This window comes from Glycine soja, chromosome 11 (assembly GCF_004193775.1).
Source record: "Glycine soja cultivar W05 chromosome 11, ASM419377v2, whole genome shotgun sequence".
NCBI classification, from domain to species: Eukaryota; Viridiplantae; Streptophyta; class Magnoliopsida; order Fabales; family Fabaceae; genus Glycine; species Glycine soja.
This window is the reverse complement of record NC_041012.1, coordinates 12,896,418-12,914,983: the sequence shown is the minus strand read 5'-3', so window position 1 is coordinate 12,914,983 and position 18,566 is coordinate 12,896,418. Positions and strand designations below refer to the sequence as shown.

General features: G+C 40.1%; 1 protein-coding gene across 5 annotated transcripts in view; it reads left to right on the top strand.

Annotated features, from left to right (window-relative positions):
• The first annotated feature begins 239 nt into the window (after positions 1–239).
• The window catches only part of LOC114374647 (RGS1-HXK1-interacting protein 1), a 37,587-nt gene continuing 19,260 nt past the window's right edge, over positions 240–18,566 (top strand). For 4 of the 5 annotated variants that reach the window (XR_003658595.1, XR_003658594.1, XM_028332310.1 and 1 more), the window contains exons 1-4: positions 240–532; positions 756–822; positions 913–990; positions 1,801–1,889. Coding sequence is in view for 3 of the 5 variants with exons in the window: in XM_028332310.1 (XP_028188111.1) it covers positions 305–532; positions 756–822; positions 913–990; positions 1,801–1,889 (462 nt within the window). In the remaining 2 variants the exon portion in view is untranslated. The remainder of the gene's footprint in view (positions 533–755; positions 823–912; positions 991–1,800; positions 1,890–18,566) is intronic. The other variant, XM_028332312.1, reaches the window with a different exon arrangement.

The window sequence follows — 18,566 nt, the reverse complement described above, 5'->3', positions numbered from 1 at the left end:
TTTTGAAAATTAGAGAAAAATAGTTTGTAACAAGGTTTTTGACCTAGATTAAGGAAAAATTAATTATGAAATTGAATATTAGTTTAATTTTTTTAAAATCTTTGATGGGGTAATTAATTAAAAATCTTAATACATTATTTTGTATTCTGATTTATAATTTGTAATAAATTAAAATAATTTATTTGAGGAATTATTATTATTTTCACAATATAAATTTATTTTCAGTGGGCTATTACACTCTTAACGGTAAATAAGAGCGACAAAACGAGACTAGCACGGAAAGAAGGTGCATCAGCCCTTGACAATGGCAATGGTGGCGGAATCACCGGAATCTGACAGTGACAACAACTCCTCAAAAACCAACAATCCTCAAACCCTCAATGAAACGGCGCCGTTTCTTGACTACGCTCTTGCGCAGGCCCAGCTTTACCACAAGGCCTTCAACGACGCCGTCGATTCGACAATCGATACTGCAAAATCCCGTTTCTCCCAAATCCGCTCAACTTCTTCCGCCCACTTTCACCAGACCTTGGTAAAATCTCTCTCTCTCTTTGTTTTCCGATAAAATTTTCAAGAATCATATATAAATTTTCTCCAAGAAGAAAAAATGAACGGACCATATATAAATTGGATTCGCCATGAGCTAATTCGATGGCATCGCTCATTCCTGTTGGTTTTGATTTCGCCATGTTCGGTTACTTCTTCAAAAAATTTCGTCATCTCATCTGCATGGTTTTGGTTTCTGTCGAATGTAGGATTCTTTGGATGATCTCAAATCTCAGTACACTGCTTATGAGGGTCTTTTGTTTGGAAAGATCAAAGGTTTGCGTTTTGTTGTTTTGTTTTGTTGTTTTGTTTTCAATTTATGAAGTTTCTAATGTTTAGGTTTTTGTGTTTAATCTTTCATTGCAGAGGGTGTAGTTGTTGCAGCTTCGCATCCGGTGATTACATGTGGGGCTACTGCTTCCCTGGGGCTTCTGGTACTTAAGAGTGAGATTCGATGCTTTTTATTGTGTTGCGTTTTGATATTTCATTCTCTTGGTGGCATGTAAAAGATATTATATTTTGTAGTTTGTTGCTGAATCTCATTACGGTTGAATAGTCTTGGTTAGAGCTTTTGCAGATCATTGGTTTTAGAGTGAGATTCTATGCCTTTTAATTTTAAGTGTTGCATTTGATATTTCATTCTCCTGGTGGCATGTAAAAGAAGATATTATATTTTGTAGTTTGTTGCTGAATCTCATTACGGTAGAATAGTCTTGGTTAGAACTTGTGCAGATCATTGGTTTATAGTGAACCCTCTATTTGGTTCTTGATTAGGGTGTCAATATATACTCCTTTTAACGCTTTTGTCAGCAAATTGATCTGTTAATAATTGAAGTGTTGCCATATTTGTCTTCCAAAGATATGTCCACCAAAGTAGTCCCTTAAAGATGCACAATTGTTCCAATTTGTCCTGTTGTGTTAACGTATCACTTTAATCTTATGTAAAAATTTGGTTACTGTTTTGTGTTTGAGGGAGTACTTCGGTGAAAAAATCCTTGGAGGAATAATTTTAGTGATTAGTTTAGCTACAAAACTGTTTCGAGGGCTAATGTGGCAACTCCTTAATCTTTGAGGGACTAAATTGAGGCTTTACTCTTGATTTTAAGGCTGTGTTCTACACTTCAAAGTTTTTTCTTTGTTAAATTCAGTAAATAGCTGATAGTATATGTGTATCATTTTATACTGCTAATTATGTTATCAGAAACAATGTTATTGACCTTATTCTATATGTTTGATACGTTATTCAATTAGCAGATTATTCTTCTTCTTCAAATCTGGTTTATCTTGTAGGGCCTCGTCGGGTCTTGTACTACAACACTTTGCGCCTTTTTGTTAGTGAAGAGGTGAGTATGACCTCATTATGTCTGTTGACTTGACAAGGATAAAGATTCAGGGTTTTTATAGTTAATTTAATCATGAAATGTATATCTATACAAAAGGATCTGAACACATTCAGTTTGTATGCTTTGTTAGAAGCATCATCTCTTGAAAAAAGGTTGGTGAATATAAGTTTAAAGTTTGTTGTGTAACTTTTGTTGGGCTTGTCATATGGAGCCCAAGACAAAAGTCACGCACTCCTAGAAAAGTATAGAAGGAACATAATTTGCTTGTATTTTGCTTTTATAATTTTTTGACATTCATTAATTGTAGACCACTTAGCTTTTTTCCTTTTTATGCAGGTAGAGAGCTTAGAACTTTGATTTGCAAATTTGCAAATACTAGTCTTGATTGAATTGAATATTGATGCGAGTTGTGGCTTGTGCAATATAGATGAATGTTATTGAACTCGTTATTCTCTTTGCACTTAGTTGTGAAAATTGCTTGCATTATGTCCACATTATTAATCCATTGAATAATTACTTAGTGAACATTGTCAAGAACTTTAGTATTTAGAGTCATGTGGGGACACATGTCTTAACTGTAGTCTGTTGCCAACTGAACTCGGCCTAAATAATTCTGTTATTAGAAACAGAATTTGGTTGTAGTTACTCAGCTAGCAGCATCTAATTAACTAAAAGTCTCTGTTATTAGCAACAGAATTGGGAAACAACTAATACAGACATGGAGTAGCTCCCCTTCAAACTTAGAAGGGTGAATGGTCAAACGCCCTGAGTTTCTCTCCAAGATAGCAGAATCTAAGTTTAAAGGAAGGCTTAGTTGGGACATTATCTATCTGGTCTTGAGCTGGAACATATGTGCCAATTAAAATCTTGTTAAAATGACTTTCTCTCAACCGTGGTGTCAAGTTCGACATGCTTTGTGTGAGCATCTAGGATTGGATTATGTGAGAATAGTATGCAATTTTCACTTTAGATTGAGGGTGAAAATAGGAATTTGAAGTTCAGTGAGTAGAGTTTATATCCTAATGAATTCAGCTGCAATGGAGGCCAAACTTCTGTATGTAGTCTCTGCTGGAATGAGCAACTAGTATTTGCTTCATGAAGTCATGAACCACCAAGAAATTAAGTTTGTCCAAATATGTGTGAAACAGAAGTAGAGGGGAAATCATCGTGGTTTGAAGCCCAATCAGCATCATGGAGGGTTCAAAGAGAAATGCTGATAGTGCTGTCTGAGCTTGCTGTAGAAGAAGACCATAGGGTGCCCTCTGGTAACACAGGATGCATTTGACCGCCTTCCAATGGTCTATCAGTAGTGGGATATTGTCAAAGCCTGTTTAACCAAAGTTGCTCCAAATAAATTAGATAGGATACAACTGTGGTTTAAAAATGCCAGACATGGAGTGAATGCAATGGATGGACAAACCAGGATAAATTGGATTGAGAAATTTGGACTGGAAGATGGGATGGAGTGACAGCAGAGGATAAACATAAGGAAACTTAGCTTTTGAGGTAGTGAGGAAAAAATATCACACACATCTTTCATTCAAATAACATATATATATATATACAAAGAGGAGAGAGAAGCTTGAAAGCTTTGATAAGACAGGACACACTGCTGTCTTCTACTATAAGCTAAAACAGATACAAAAATCTATTCTAAAGATACACATAATTATAACTCATAATTATAACACTCCCCCTCAAGCTGGAGCATATAAATCGTATGCTCCAAGCTTGGAACATATAACCTGAATCCTAGGCCCCCTTAAGGGTTTAGTCAAAATATCTGCTGGCTGATCACATGAGTTAATGAACTCAGTGACAATTTCTTTAGACAGTAATTTCTCCCGAATGAAGTGACAATCAATCTCAATGTGCTTAGTCCTCTCATGGAAGACGGGGTTTGAAGCAATGTGAAGAGCAGCTTGATTTTCACAATATAGCTTCATTTGCATCACTTTGCAAAAATTCAATTCTTCAAGAATTTGCTTAACCCACATAAGTTCACACGTAACCACAGCCATAGATCTATATTCAGCCTTTGCACTAGGTCGAGCAACAACAGATTGCTTCTTGCTTTTCCAAGAAATAACATTCCTGCCAATGGAGACACAATATCCGGATGTGGATCTCCTATCCATAGGACAACCAGCCCAATCTGCATCACAATACCCAGATACTTGTGTATTACCTTTGTCTTCATAAAGTAATCCTTGTCCTGGAGCTCTCTTAATGTATCTAAGAATACGTATAACAACATTCCAATGATCAACACGGGGATTTTGCATAAATTGACTCACCACTCCAACAGCAAAGGAAATACCAGGTCTGATGATGGTGAGATAAATGAGTTTTCCCACAAGTCTTCTATATCTTTCAGGGTTAGGATACATTTCACTCTGATCTGCTAGAAGCTTCAAATTCGGATCCATAGGGCCATCAATAGGTCTACAATTCTGCATGCCTGTTTCCTTCAAAATGTCAAGAGCGTACTTCCTCTGAGAAATTACAACACCATCTCCTGACTGAGCCATCTCAATACCAAGGAAGTACTTCAAACTTCCCAAGTCTTTGGTCTGGAAATGATTGAATAAGTGCTCCTTTAGCTGACTAATCTTAGTAGCATCATTCCCTATAATCACTATGTCATCAACATATACTATCAAATAAACACACTTCCCAGGGGATGCATGACAATAAAAAACAAAATGATCAGCCTCACTACGTTTCAACCCAAAAAGTCGAACAATATGATTGAATTTACCAAACCAAGCCTGAGGGGATTGCTTCAACCCATAGAGGGATTGACACAGCTTACAAACAAGACCATACTCCCCCTGAGCAACAAACCCAGGAGGTTGCTCCATATAAATCTCCTCTTCAAGGTCACCATGGAGAAATGCATTTTTAATATCAAGCTGATGGAGAGGTCAATGACGCATGGCAGCCATAGCAAGAAACAAACGAACAGTAGTAATTTTATCTACCGGAGAGAAGGTGTCACAATAATCAAGGTCATATATCTGAGTATAGCCTTTAGCTACTAAGCGAGCCTTAAGTCGATCAATCTCACCATTAGGCCCAACTTTAACTGCGTAGACCCATCTACAACCCACTGTCTTCTTGCCAGGAGAAAGAGGGACAAGTTCCCAAGTACCACTATGTTCAAGAGCCTGCATTTCATCAATCATAGTCCGTCGCCATCCAGGATGACTAAGTGCCTTATGAACATTAGAAGGGACAAAATGTGAAGATAGAGAAAAAACAAAAGAAGAATATGAAGGAGACAAACGATGATAACTCAAAAAGTTATAGATAGGATGAGGATTACGAGTAGATCTAATACCTTTCCGGATGGCAATGGGCCAGTCTGAATCAGAGGAATGAGAGATGACAGGATCCATGGCTTGAGGAGTGATTGAAGGAGAATGAAAATCACGAGGTGAACCTTCAAGTACTGGAGGACCAACATTAGTCGAATGCGGAGGAGAAGATGGAACTTCACTGACATTTTGGTTTGAAGTATCTAGAGGACAGGGAGAGGGAATTGTAAGAACATTATGGATGGAAGAAGAATGATCCATAGATGGTGAAAAGAAGGGTGTGTCTTCAAAGAAGGTTACATCTGCAGACATATAGTATCTCCTAGTAGAGGGAGGGTAGCATTTGTAACCCTTTTGAAGACGAGAAAAACCTAAAAAGACACATTTGATTGCTCGGGCAGAAAGTTTGTCTAAACCGGGAGAGAGATCTTGGACAAAACAAGTACAACCAAACACTTTAGGTGGAACATGGAATAATGGATCATGAGGGAAAATGATTGAGTGAGGAATTTGATTATCAAGGGAGGATGAAGGCATTCTGTTAATTAAGAAACAAGCAGTAAAAATCGCATCCCCCCAATGGTGTGTAGGAACATGAAAGGCTAACATTAGTGAGCGTGCGGTGTCAAGAAGATGACGATTTTTCCTTTCAGCTATACCATTTTGCTGTGGTGTATGGGGACAAGTGGATTGATGTAAAATGCCTTTTGAAGATAAAAGGGAGGAAAAATCATGAGAGAAATACTCTTTTGCATTGTCGCTTCTAAAAATCTTAATTATTTTCCCAAATTGGTTTTCAATCTCATTGAGAAAGGACATAAAGATAGGCAAAAGTTCAGATCTGTCTTTCATTAAATAGACCCAAGTACATCTAGAAAATTCATCAATAAAGGTTACAAAATATCGAAAACCAAAAGATGTAACCCGGCTTGGTCCCCAAATATCAGAATGAATGGTAGAGAAAGCTGAATTACATCTTTGGACAGTTTGTGGAAATGATGACCTAACATGTTTTCCTAGTTGACACGACTCACATTCTAGGACTCGAAGATTCTTCAGACCAGGAACCATCATTTTCAGCTTTGGTAAGCTTGGGTGGCCTAGACGATCATGCAAAAGTTTGGGATTTGAAGTTGCAGAACAAGAAACAGAAAAGTTGGATTTCAGGTAGTAAAGTCCTCTTGATTCACGTCCTTCTCCAATCACTCGACCCGTGCCATGTTCCTGAATAACACAGGAATTAGAAGTAAATGTTATTGAACAATTTAATGAACGAGTTAACTGACTCAATGAAATTAGATTATAGGGACACTGAGGAATAAATAAAACAGAATCCAACTTTAATGAGGAAGACAAAGAGACTTGACCACTTCCTTGAGCTGCAACTTTGGAACCATTAGCTACAATGGGGAATTTTTGGAAAAGACATGAATGTAAAAGAGGACTTGTTACCAGAAATATGATCAGAGGCACCTGAATCAAGTATCCAAGGACTAGAACCGTCAATAGATTGAGAAATACATGCTGTTGAATAACATGATACAGAGGAAGGTGAAACCTGGCTGCTGGATTTCTCAGATTTCAACTTCAAATACTCTTGGTACTCTTCATCAGAGAACTTAGACTCTGATTTTTCTGTTTGAGCTACCTTGGCAACTTTTTCAGGAAATCCATGCAAGGAATAACAATTCTCTTGAGTGTGACCCATCCTCTTGCAATATGTGCATTGAGGACGTCCACCTTTTCCATTGCGGCCTCCTCTACTATTACGGCCTCCCTCTCTTCCACGAGATGCAACCATTGTTGAAGTTTCCACCACATCAGCTGGATTTTCTTCTTTCAGCGCATGAGGCACACGAAGTAACCTAGTGATGAGAGAGTCCATTGATGGAACTTGATCTCCAGCAAGAACTTGATCACGCACATGATCAAAGTCAGAGTGTAGACTCCTCAGGATGAGGACCATGTAAAACTTATCCAGTTTTCTATTCATTTCTTCCAATGAGTCAGCTACCAGAAACTTTTTCAGCTCTTCAACTGCAGCCCTAGCCTTTCCTACATGTGCAATCATGTCATGTCCAGTTTGTTTGAGAGCTGTAACCTTCATGGTTGCATCAAAGAGGCTTTGAATGTCATTTGCAAGGATCTCTTGGGCCTTTTTCCAAAAGAATGACACGTTTTGAATGACCTAAGGATCTCCAAAATATCTGGCTCAACTGATTGCCATAATACAACACAGAGTTGATAGTCAAGCTTCTCCCACTCAAGTTTTCGGTCATTTGGAACAGCATCAACTCCTTTCTCCAAATGGTCATGATGTCCTTGGCCAAGGAACCAAAGCTCCACAGAGGCAAACCAAGATAGAAAATTTTTCCAGTTCAGTTTTGTAGTTGTTATTGTTGGGGTTCCAGAAAAGGAAAAAACTGGTCCAGAAGAGGCCATTTCTGATCAACAATGGAAACCCAAAGGAACAAAGGATAGAAGAAGGCACGTGCAGGCATAAAGGCTTGCCAAAATCAAAAAACAACACCTGAAACAGGCTCAGAGAAGAACGACGAAGCTGCCGAAACAAGTTGGGCGAGCTTCCGACGTCGGGACGGCGGCGCGTGAACCACACACGCCGGAAAATGCGAGGAGCTGTGACGGCGCGTGACAACTCCAATGGCGACGCAACCTGCAGGGTTGGGTCGCGCGTTCCAGGGCGGTTCGAACCCTAGGTTCGTTGGAGAGAATGGCGGCCGGAAGTGACAACGGACGGAACCTGGCTCTGATACCAACTTAGCTTTTGAGGTAGTTAGGAAAAAATATCACACACATCTTTCATTCAAATAACATATATATATATACAAAGAGGAGAGAGAAGCTTGAAAGCTTTGATAAGACAGGACACACTTCTGTCTTCTACTATAAGCTAAAACAGATACAGAAATCTATTCTAAAGATACACATAAGTATAACTCATAATTATAACAAGGAAGATTCAGTAGAAGAGTGAGTGGAAGGAGAGGTAAAGGAGGTGGGGTTTGAGGGAGTAGTAGTAAAATGAGAGGATGGAGGAAGTTGAAATAGAAGCACCCAAAGGAGACAATGGAGGGGTGCAAAAACCAGTGGAGGGTAGGATTGGAGGAGTCTCTAAATAGGAGGTGCATAGGTGGACTTGACTTTTGAGGAGTGAATCATGTCCTTGGAGATATAAAGTCTGCCATCAAGTGAGAAGCACTAGTATTCTTCTGGACAAATGATTATGAGGATAGTACATTTGTGGAGCAAAATTCTAACTTTTTTTTTTTGCTCAGCCAAAATAAAATATATTCATTAATGAGTACCAGAGGTACTGAACAGTACATATTTTAGTAGAATACTTCAAAACTAATACAGCAACATGCATTGTGATTACACTAGCTGAAAAGTATGACAAAACGGTAAAAGTACAGGAATGAATCCTATCTCCCTAAAATCGTGCCTGAAGAAAGCCATCTTTGATATTTGAAGACCACTGATTGAAATGAGATGTGAATCCTTGTCTAAGCATCTGAGCCATGTCCATAATAGAAACACTGCATTGTCCATTACTTTATGAGCATTGAAAGTGGCAGTGGAGAAAATGATGCTATTTCTGTGCTTCCATATAGTATAGGTCAGTGCTAACCACCACCCTTGTCATCTTGTCGCCTGCATTCCCTCATGAACTCCATGAAAATGTTGGAGGAAGTGCTGTCTCGGATGATGTGGGAAAACCCCCACCAAATTCACCCAAGACGCCGATTCCCACCATAAGTGGATAATTTTGCTGCAGTGGAAGAATAAGTGGCTTGCAGTCTCTTCCACCGATCTGCAAAAAGGGCATAAATAGTCCTGCAGCTCAACCCGTTTCCTTTTCAGATTATCCCTGGTCGGCAATCTGGCTTTGAATAACCTCCAAGCAAACATAGCCACTTTCGATGGTGCCCTTAGCTTCCATAATTCCTTGTACCCTTCCCCCTGACCCTCTCCTGATATTCCTTCTCTAATTACTCTATATGCACTCCTAGCCGAATAACTTCCATTTGGTTCTGCCGCCCACACCCACTGATCTTGTGAATCCGGGCTGATTCTGAACCCTTCAACTTCTTGTAGGAATGCGACTGCCATCTCTATCTCGCTGTCAAACAACGGTCTCCTCCACTGGAAAGGCCACTCCCACCCTTCTTCATTGAAAGCTCCTAATTGCTGGATGGATTGGTGTTGCTGATCCGATATGGTGTACAATCTTCGATACTTCTCTGGTAATTGGCTATCTCCACCTGTCCATTTATCCTCCCAAAATTTAAACTTGTCCCCGCGCCCGACCTTCCACAAAGTTGCTCTGTTCATCTGCTGTCCCTGATGAGGATGTTGATATACTAGCTTCAGATCCCTCCACCATAAGGATTCAGTACTAGCCCTCTGCTCTCCAAGTAGACTCCTCCAACCTCCATACTTTGATTCTAGAACTCTTGCCCAAGTCTCACCCTGATTCTGAAACAAATCCCATTTCCACTTTCCCAGCAATGATATATTAAATGAAGTGACATCTTTGACTCCCAATCCTCCTTCTTTCTTTGGCAAACATATCGTCTCCCATTGAATCCAGGCAATCTTGTTTGATCATACACGACTCCCCATAAAAAATTCCTCTGTAGTTTGACTAACTTGTCAACCACCTGTCTAAGAACCCTGAAAAATGAGAAAAAATAAATCGGAATGGATGTTAGCACTAAAGTTATGAGAGTCACTCTCCCCCCAAAAGACATATGTCTTTTTTTTCATCTCGCTAATTTTCTCTCGCATTTGATAATTATAGGGTAAGTCTGACATCTTCTGGGATTGGCTCCAATAGGAATGCCAAGATATGTGACAGGAAAAGACATCAAGCTACAGTTGAGGTAATTGGATGCACCATAGGTCCACTGATCCGACACGCCGAAGGCCCCACAACTACTTTTAGCAATATTAATCTTGAGCCCTGATGCAAGCTCAAAAGCACGCAATATTGCTTTGATGGTTCTTACGTTCTCCATGGTTGTCTCTCCCAAAAATATTGTGTCATCTACATATTGGAGCAGGCTAATTTCAACCTTATTTGTGCCAACTAAGTATCCCCTGTAGAACCCTCTGTCAATAGCCTTTGACATTATCCCACTCAATCCTTCAGCAGCAATATTGAATAAAAGAGGTGATAATGGGTCTCCCTGTCCGAGCCCTTTCTGCGGTAAGAACTCAGATGCCAGGACCGATACCGAAGCTTATTTTAGACATCCAAGCATCCATTGAATCCACTTTGAACCAAAACCCATTCTCCTCATCATATATAGCGAGAACTCCCAAGACACCGAATCATACGCCTTCTCGTAGTCCACCTTAAAAACGATGCACGGTTTTTGGCATCTTTTAGCGTCTTCAACTACCTCATTTGCAATCATCACACTATGAAGCATGTGTTTGCCTTCTATGAAAGCTGACTGTCATTCATTAATAATGCAATGCATAACCTTCTTCATTCTGTTAGTCAGCACCTTAGCAAGAATCTTGTAGGTACATCCTATCAGTGAGATAGGCCTGTAGTCATTCAGCACTTGAGGGTCCATTACTTTCGGGATTAAGGCTATGAAAGATGCATTCAAGCCCCTCGGGAAGACTCCATTGACATAGAACTCATCAAAGAATCTGAGAAAGTTTGGTTTGATGACATCCCAAAATTGCTTGATGAATTTGAAATTAAGCCCGTTCGGGCCCGGGCTTTTGTCACTTCCACAACTTCATACCACCCTTTTGATCTCCTCCTCCTGAAATCTCTCCACTAGCATGTCATTTTGCTGAGAATTAATGGTCTTGAAACTGATTCCGTCTAACGTTGGTCTGTCAAAATCCTTTTCCTGGAATCTTTGTGAAAAGAACCTCCTAACTTCCTCTTTTACTACTGCCGGCTCATCCTTCCACACACCATCAACTGCTACTCCATTCAAACAATTGAATCTCTGCTTGGAATTTATCAGCAGATGGAAATATCTCGAATTGCAATCTCCTTCCTTAATCCACCTGGATTTAGCCTTCTGTCTCAATAATGACTTATGTGTCTGAGCTGCCTCCCATAACTCCTGCTGGAGCTGCTTTTCGAGTGCTCGCTCGCTATCTTCCAACTGCTTGTCAGCTGTTACCTCTTCTAATTTATTTAGCTCTCCCTTTATCTTCTTGAACTTGCTAAAAGTGTCCCCGTATTGTTCTTTGTTCCACACCTTTATCTTCTGTTTGAGTGCTTTGATTTTCTCTTTTAACACAAAACCTCCCCACCCACTTTGAGGAGTAGACGACCAACTGTCAGCTATCATTTTCTTGAAAGATTTATCGGATAGCCAGCAGTCTAAAATTCTGAAGGGTTTTGGACCCAGTCGACCTTTTTGGAGGTGAGCAAGACTGGACAATGATTTGAGAAATTTCTGTCCAACACTGATTGAGCCGACCCAGGCCATTTAGCAAGCCATTCTGGGGAAACCAAGAATCTATCCAGCTTGCTTTTAGTTGCACCATTCGGTCTGAACCATGTAAATCTCTTTCCCACCCAAGGCGCTTTTTCTACCTCCAGCTCCTCAATCCAATTATTGAATTCCGTAATACTTCCATCTACCTGCCCCCTCTGAGAAGATCCCATTCTTTCTGCAGGTGTCCTGATGTTATTAAAATCCCCTAGAATGCACCAGTATCCCCCCGGATTTTGATTTTTCAACTGAGAGACGTTGTCCCACAACAACACCCTTTTTTCCTGAATATTGCATGGGGAGTAGATATTAACACCATGCACTGATTGCAATTCTTGACCCCACTTCCCTGACAACATTATGAAACCAGCTCCAACTAATCTGCTCTCCACCTTAAAGGATCTCATTCCAAACGCAAAGAATGCCACCAGCTGAGTTGACTGATGGGTATGCCTCCCAACGTAATTTTGGATTCCATTTCTCTATGGAGTAAAATAAATCACCCCAACCTTCATCTTTTTCGTTCAGCATTCGCTCAGCTTTCTCTTCTGTGAGACCTTGATCAAAACCATATCATCGCCAATGTACTTTAATGATATGTTGTGCCCGCTATCCCACCATATCTCGTTCTCGTCTTCTATGCTATCAAAGCCTGCTAGATTTTTCAGTCTGCCCACCCATGCCTCCTTAAGCCATTGCTGGTCCATCAACTGTATGTCAAGGTTAACTTCGGATGTCGAATTGTAACGAGTGTAACCGATTTTGGCTGGTGCTTTCCTCTGTTCTGTCCTTTGGGTATTTCGAGTGACCACCTCCGCAAACGACCCTCGCTGGACTCCCACCTTCGTTCCTGATTTCCTGCTCAGGTATGTGTCTCTTTTCCCCCCTTGTGGTTGTCTGACCTCTACTCTTCCCCCTTCTGCTGTTTGTATCTCTTCATTCTTTGCTCTCCCATATTTGGGGACATTAACAAACATCTTCATTCCTCCAAACAGCATACTGTCCAGCTTCTTTTGAACCTGATGTATGTCTCGCACCCCTTTGAACCTCACGAACCCATATCTCCTTCCTTGTCTATTTCATTTCCTAGGTATGAAGACCTCTCGCACGTCTCCGGTCTGCTTGAAGTGATACCACAATTCTTCTGCAGTTGCATCTTCAGGGAATCTGGTGAAATAGAAAGAAGTAACGTCCTTATGGTCTGTCCAATTTGCTTGCATGTAGCTATAATGCTGTCCTGTTGTGCTCCCTCCGATGGTCAGGCGTGAACCCTCTGTCGTTCGTAACCTGGCGCTCACTCTCCTCTCTCTTCTTGTCCTAACTCTCTCCCACCCGTTGTTTCTCTCTCTACTCTCTCTCTCTCTCTCCATTTTTCACCCACATGAAAAGGTAAAGATTTGTAATGAAGTGATACTTGATAGCAAAATTCTAACTTATAATGATTACTAGGACATAGGAAAGGATATCATGCATAGCTAAACATCTTGATGAAACTGTAATCAGGGGATTTATTGAATAAACAAATAAAGGGGATATCATGTGAAGTAATGCGGTTAGTAACTTATTGATGGTGTGTACTGTATACTGTAGTAAGGAAAGCATGATCCCAAAACATAAGGACCAGGTGGCTAGTGGTAGGAGGGATAAACCAACCTCAGATATATGTCTATGGTTATGTTCTACTGTGCCATTTTGATGATGCAATGACAGACAAGGTGATGAATAATGCCAAAACTAGCAAGAAAAAACCTTAGAAAAGACCCTGGACTCCCAGACTAGTCTGTTTCTGCTTAACTGGAGTTTACCATGATGGACATAATTGTTGAAAAATAGAGAGAGCATTACCATTGGACTTTGAAAGGTAAATCCAAGTGCTATGAGTGAATGCATCCAAAAATTAATAATATAATAATAAAATTATCCATCAAAAGAAAGCAAGGGAGATCGGATGGGCCCTCAAATCACTAAAAACATGTTCAAGAGGTTCAGTGTAATTAGTAGTGAGTGGTTTGAAGATAGGTGATAAACCTTGAGACCACATGCATAGCAAGAATGTGAAATATTACACTGTTTGAGGGTAGATTTTATAATTATGGAATGTGAACCTGATAGAAACATTAATAAGTGGGGAAAAGTGTTTAGTAGAAGAGGTAGGAGTAGGGCAGTTAGTTTGGTTACAACTAACTGATTAGTTAGTTAGCAGACAGTTAGTTAGTTACAACTAATTGATTAGTTAGTTAGCAGAATATAAAAGGGAATGGGAAGAATTAGTGAAGGGGGGATATTGAGTAAGTAGGAGGTTGGTGAGGCCTCAAACTCACTGTGTAAGCTGTTAGGTGTTGGAAGCACTAATCATAATAAAAATTCATTCAATACCTGAACCAGTTCTATCAACTGGTATCAGAGCTCCGATCTTGGAGCCCCTTTTCTGTTCATGGTTATGATCTTGGAGCCCAAGAATTTAATGGAAGCTATGGTTAAAGCATGGAGGGTGGAAGAAAATAATAGAATCTTGGAAAAATTACCTATGAATCATGGGAAAGTGGGTAATGTACAAAAAAGTGTACCAGTGGGGCAGAAGTGGGTGAAGGACTGGCTGCCAGCCAATAACAAGATGACTGGCCTTCGTAACATGGCAACAACAGGGAATGGAGGGTGGAAAGGTAGGAGAACCTTCCATGATTTGTCTCCTGCAGAGGTGAGCGAGAAGGCGAGGAAAGGGGAATGTTTCACATGTGAGAAGTATAATCCAATCCATGTGTGCAAAAATAAACAATTTAGACTGATGATGATCATGGAGGAAGAGGATGAGGAAGAGCCTAAGAACCAGCAGCAGGAAAAGGAGGAGGAAGATATGGGCAAATTTCATCAATTGTCCTTACATAGCATTGAAGGGTTGCCACCCAAAAATCTTTGAAATTGTGGGGACAAATTAAAAGTAAGAAGCTGATTGTGTTAATTGATCGTGGAGCCAGCCACAACTTCATATCAGTGAAGTTAGTGAAAGAGTTGAGATTGGAGGTAACCTCTGCAAACCCTTATTTGGTAGAAGTTGGAGATGGACACAAGATTAGGTGTCAAGGAGTATGTAAATCACTGCCTATTGAACTGCAAGAATTGAAATTCACACAGAATTGTTATCTTTTTGAATTAAGGGGTGCTGATTTGGTGTTAGGAGTGGAATGGTTGGCTGGATTGGGGGAGGTTGAGGCCAACTTTGAAAAATTGACATTGACAGTGAAATGGCAGAACAAAAAGGTGACTCTAAGAGCTGATCCAGAGTTGGTAAAGGCTGCCATTAGCATGAAAATGGTCAAGGGTACCATGCTGGAAACTGACCAAGGGTTTAGGGTGGAAAAAGGGTAGAAGAAGAGAAGACAAGGGAAGCAGTGCCTGAACTAGTGGCCCAGGTATTGCACAGTTTGAGCATGTTTTCCAGGAGCCTCAAGGGCTGCCACCACATAGAGAGAGAGATCATGCTATTAATATCCAGGAGGGCACAAGGATACCCAATTTAAGGCATTACAAATACCCCCATTACCAGAAGGATTAAATTGAAAAGATGGTAAGGGATATGCTAATTGCTGGAATTATTAGAACCAGTACTAGTCCATATGCTAATCCAGTGATTTTAGTTAAGAAAAAGGATGGGAGTTGGAGGTCTTGTGTAGATTATAGGGCACTCAATAAGATCATTGTGTCTGACAGGTTTCCTATACCCATTATAGAAGAATTATTGGATGAAATTGGTGGAGCTGAATGATTTTCAAAACTGGATTTGCATTCTGGGTACCATCAAATTAGAATGAAGGAAGAGGACATCCAGAAAACAGCTTTTAGAACACATGAGGGTCATTATGAATTTTTAGTCATGCCCTTTGGGTTGACTAATGCACCGTCAACATTTTAGGCACTCATGAATGGGGTGCTTAGGCCCTTTTTAAGGCAATTTGCCTTGGTATTTTTTGATGACATACTGGTGTACAGCAACTGCTTGAGGGACCATCAGCTGCATTTGAAGACCATTTTGCAAGTTCTGCAGCAGCATGACTTGAGGGTGAACAAGAAGAAGTGCATTTTTGGCCAGAATTCTTTGGAATATTTGGGACACCACATCATTTCCGGGCAGGGAGTGGAAGCAGACCCCAGCAAATTGGCAGCCATGACTGAGTGGCCTAAACCTAAAGATGTTAAAGGATTAAGGGGATTTTTGAGGTTAACAGGGTATTGCAGGAGGTTTGTGAATGATTATGGGAGAATTACACAACCATTGAATGCATTACTCAAGAAGCATGCATTTCATTGGGGAGAAGAGACTACTTCTGCATTTGAAGAACTTAAGGCAGCAATGCAGAAGCTACCTATTTTGGCAATTCCAGACTTTTCTAAGGGTTTTATTCTGGAAACTGATGCATCAGGGACTGGGCTGGGAGCAGTGTTGTTTCAGGAGGAGAAACCCTTAGCTTTTTGGAGCAAGGCTCTTTCAGAAAGGGCTCAGCTCAAGTCAGTCTATGAGAGGGAATTAATGGCTGTGGTGTTAGCTGTGAAGAAGTGGAGACATTATCTGCTAGAAAAAAAATTATAATTAAAACTGATCAAAGAAGTCTGAAATTTTTAAATGAGTGGAGGCTTATGAGTGAAGAGCAGTTCAAGTGGGCTACTAAACTGATTGGTTATGACCTTGGCATCCAGTTTTTGCCAGGAAAGGAAAATATAGTAGCTGATGCACTATCTCGACAATTTTCATTTTCAGCAATTTCCATGGTGCAAGAAGAGGAATGGGCTAATTGGGAGGAAGAAATACAAGCTGACCCTCAATTATATGCACTGTGCCAAGGGGTTCTGACCAAAACAGCAGAGAAGCCAGGGTATGCTATTCATGGAGGAAGGCTATACTTCAAAGAAAGGTTAGTTCTATCAAAAAACTCCTCTAGAATTCCTTTTCTGTTAAAAGAGTTGCATGACTCCCCCTTTAGGAGGACATTCAGGGTTTTTTTAGAACCTTCAAGAGAGTGACTAATGTGCTGTTTTGGCAAGGTATGATGAAAACTATAAGGGATTATGCTGCTGCTTGTGAAATCTGTCAGAAAAATAAGGTCAACATTTAGCTCCTGCAGGACTGTTACAGCCACTACCTATTCCAACTAAGGTGTGGACAGATATATCCATGGATTTCATTGGGGGATTACCAAAAGCTCAAGGGAAAGATACTATATTGGTGGTAGTAGATAGGCTGACCGAGTATGCTCATTTTTTTGCATTGAGTTATCCTTGTGCAGCCAAGGAAGTAGCTGAGTTATTCATCAAAGAAGTAGTAAGGCTGCATGGTTTTCTTGCTTCAATAGTTTCTGACAGAGATAGACTCTTCATGAGTTTGTTTTGGAAGGAGTTGTTCAAAAGGGCAGGACTCAATTGAAGTTGAGCAGTGCCTACCATCCACAAACAGATGGACAGACTGAAGTAGCTAACAGGTGCTTAGAGTTTTATTTGAGGTGTTTAACTGGAACCAAACCGAAACAGTGGCCTAACCATTTGGCCTGGGCTGAATTCTGATTTAATACCAACTTCAATAGCTTAACAAAAATGTCTCCTTTCAAAGCTTTGTATAGGCAAGAACCCCCTCTGTTAATTAAGGGAGTTGACATTCCTTCAAGGATGGAAGAGATAAATCAGTTGAGTAGAGAAGGGGATGAATTATTGTAGGAGTTGAGGAGTAACCTACTTAAGGCTCAGGATCAGATGAGAAAATATGCAAATAACCATAGAAGAGAACTGATATTTCAGGAGGGAGATTGGGTTTTTTTGAAGTTGCAACCTTATAGAATGAGGTCCTTAGCAAGGAAGCCAAATGAGAAACTGAGTCCAAGATTTTATGGACCCTACAAGGTGATACAGAAAATAGGGGAGGTTGCTTATAGGTTGGAACTTCCAGAAGGAAAGCAAGATACATCCGGTTTTCCATGTATCTTTGCTCAAAAAGGCAGTTCAACCCACTTGTTCCCCTCAGCCATTACCTAGAACCATGAATGAGGATTGGGAGTTGCAAGTCTGGCCAGAGAGAGTAATGCAGAGCAGGAATTCAATAGATGGCAGAAGGGAGGTCCTCATCAAGTGACAAGATTTACCCCATCATGAAGACAGTTGAGAACTTGCTGAGGAAATACAAATGTTTTTCCTCAGTTTGACCTTGAGGACAAGGTCAATCTTGAAAAAAAGGGGGGGGGGGGTATTGATAGAAACATTAATAAGTGGGGGAAAGTGTTTAGTAGAAGAGGTAGGAGTAGGGCAGTTAGTTAGTTACAACTAACTGATTAGTTAGTTAGCAGACAGTTAGTTAGTTAGTTACAAGTAACTGATTAGTTAGTTAGCAGAATATAAAAGGGAATGGGGAGAATTAGTGAAGGGGGGATATCGAGTAAGTAGGAGGTTGATTAGGCCTCAAACTCACTATGTAAGCTGTTAGGTGTTGGAAGCACCAATCATAATAAAAATTCATTCATTACCTGAACTAGTTCTATTAGAACCCCTTAATCTACATTGCCAAGAGGACATGGTGATGGAACCATTATAGTAGAAGTATTAATGTATTATTCACAATATTATTAGGTGTAGTAGATGAATTTGAAACTGTAGAGTGAGAGACAATTAGAAGATATGAAAAGTGTATAGTCTATTATAACATTGTCAATCATCATACAACATGATTATGGAGGAATTGCCTATGATGTTGATGTAGGTTTCTACTTTCTAGCATTCATTCTTTCCTTAATTGGTGTTTTAGATACTGATTTCTCTTTTGAAAAGACATTCGAATTTTGCTTTATGTTCACTCAATAATTTGAAGAGCATGCAAAGTTGCATAA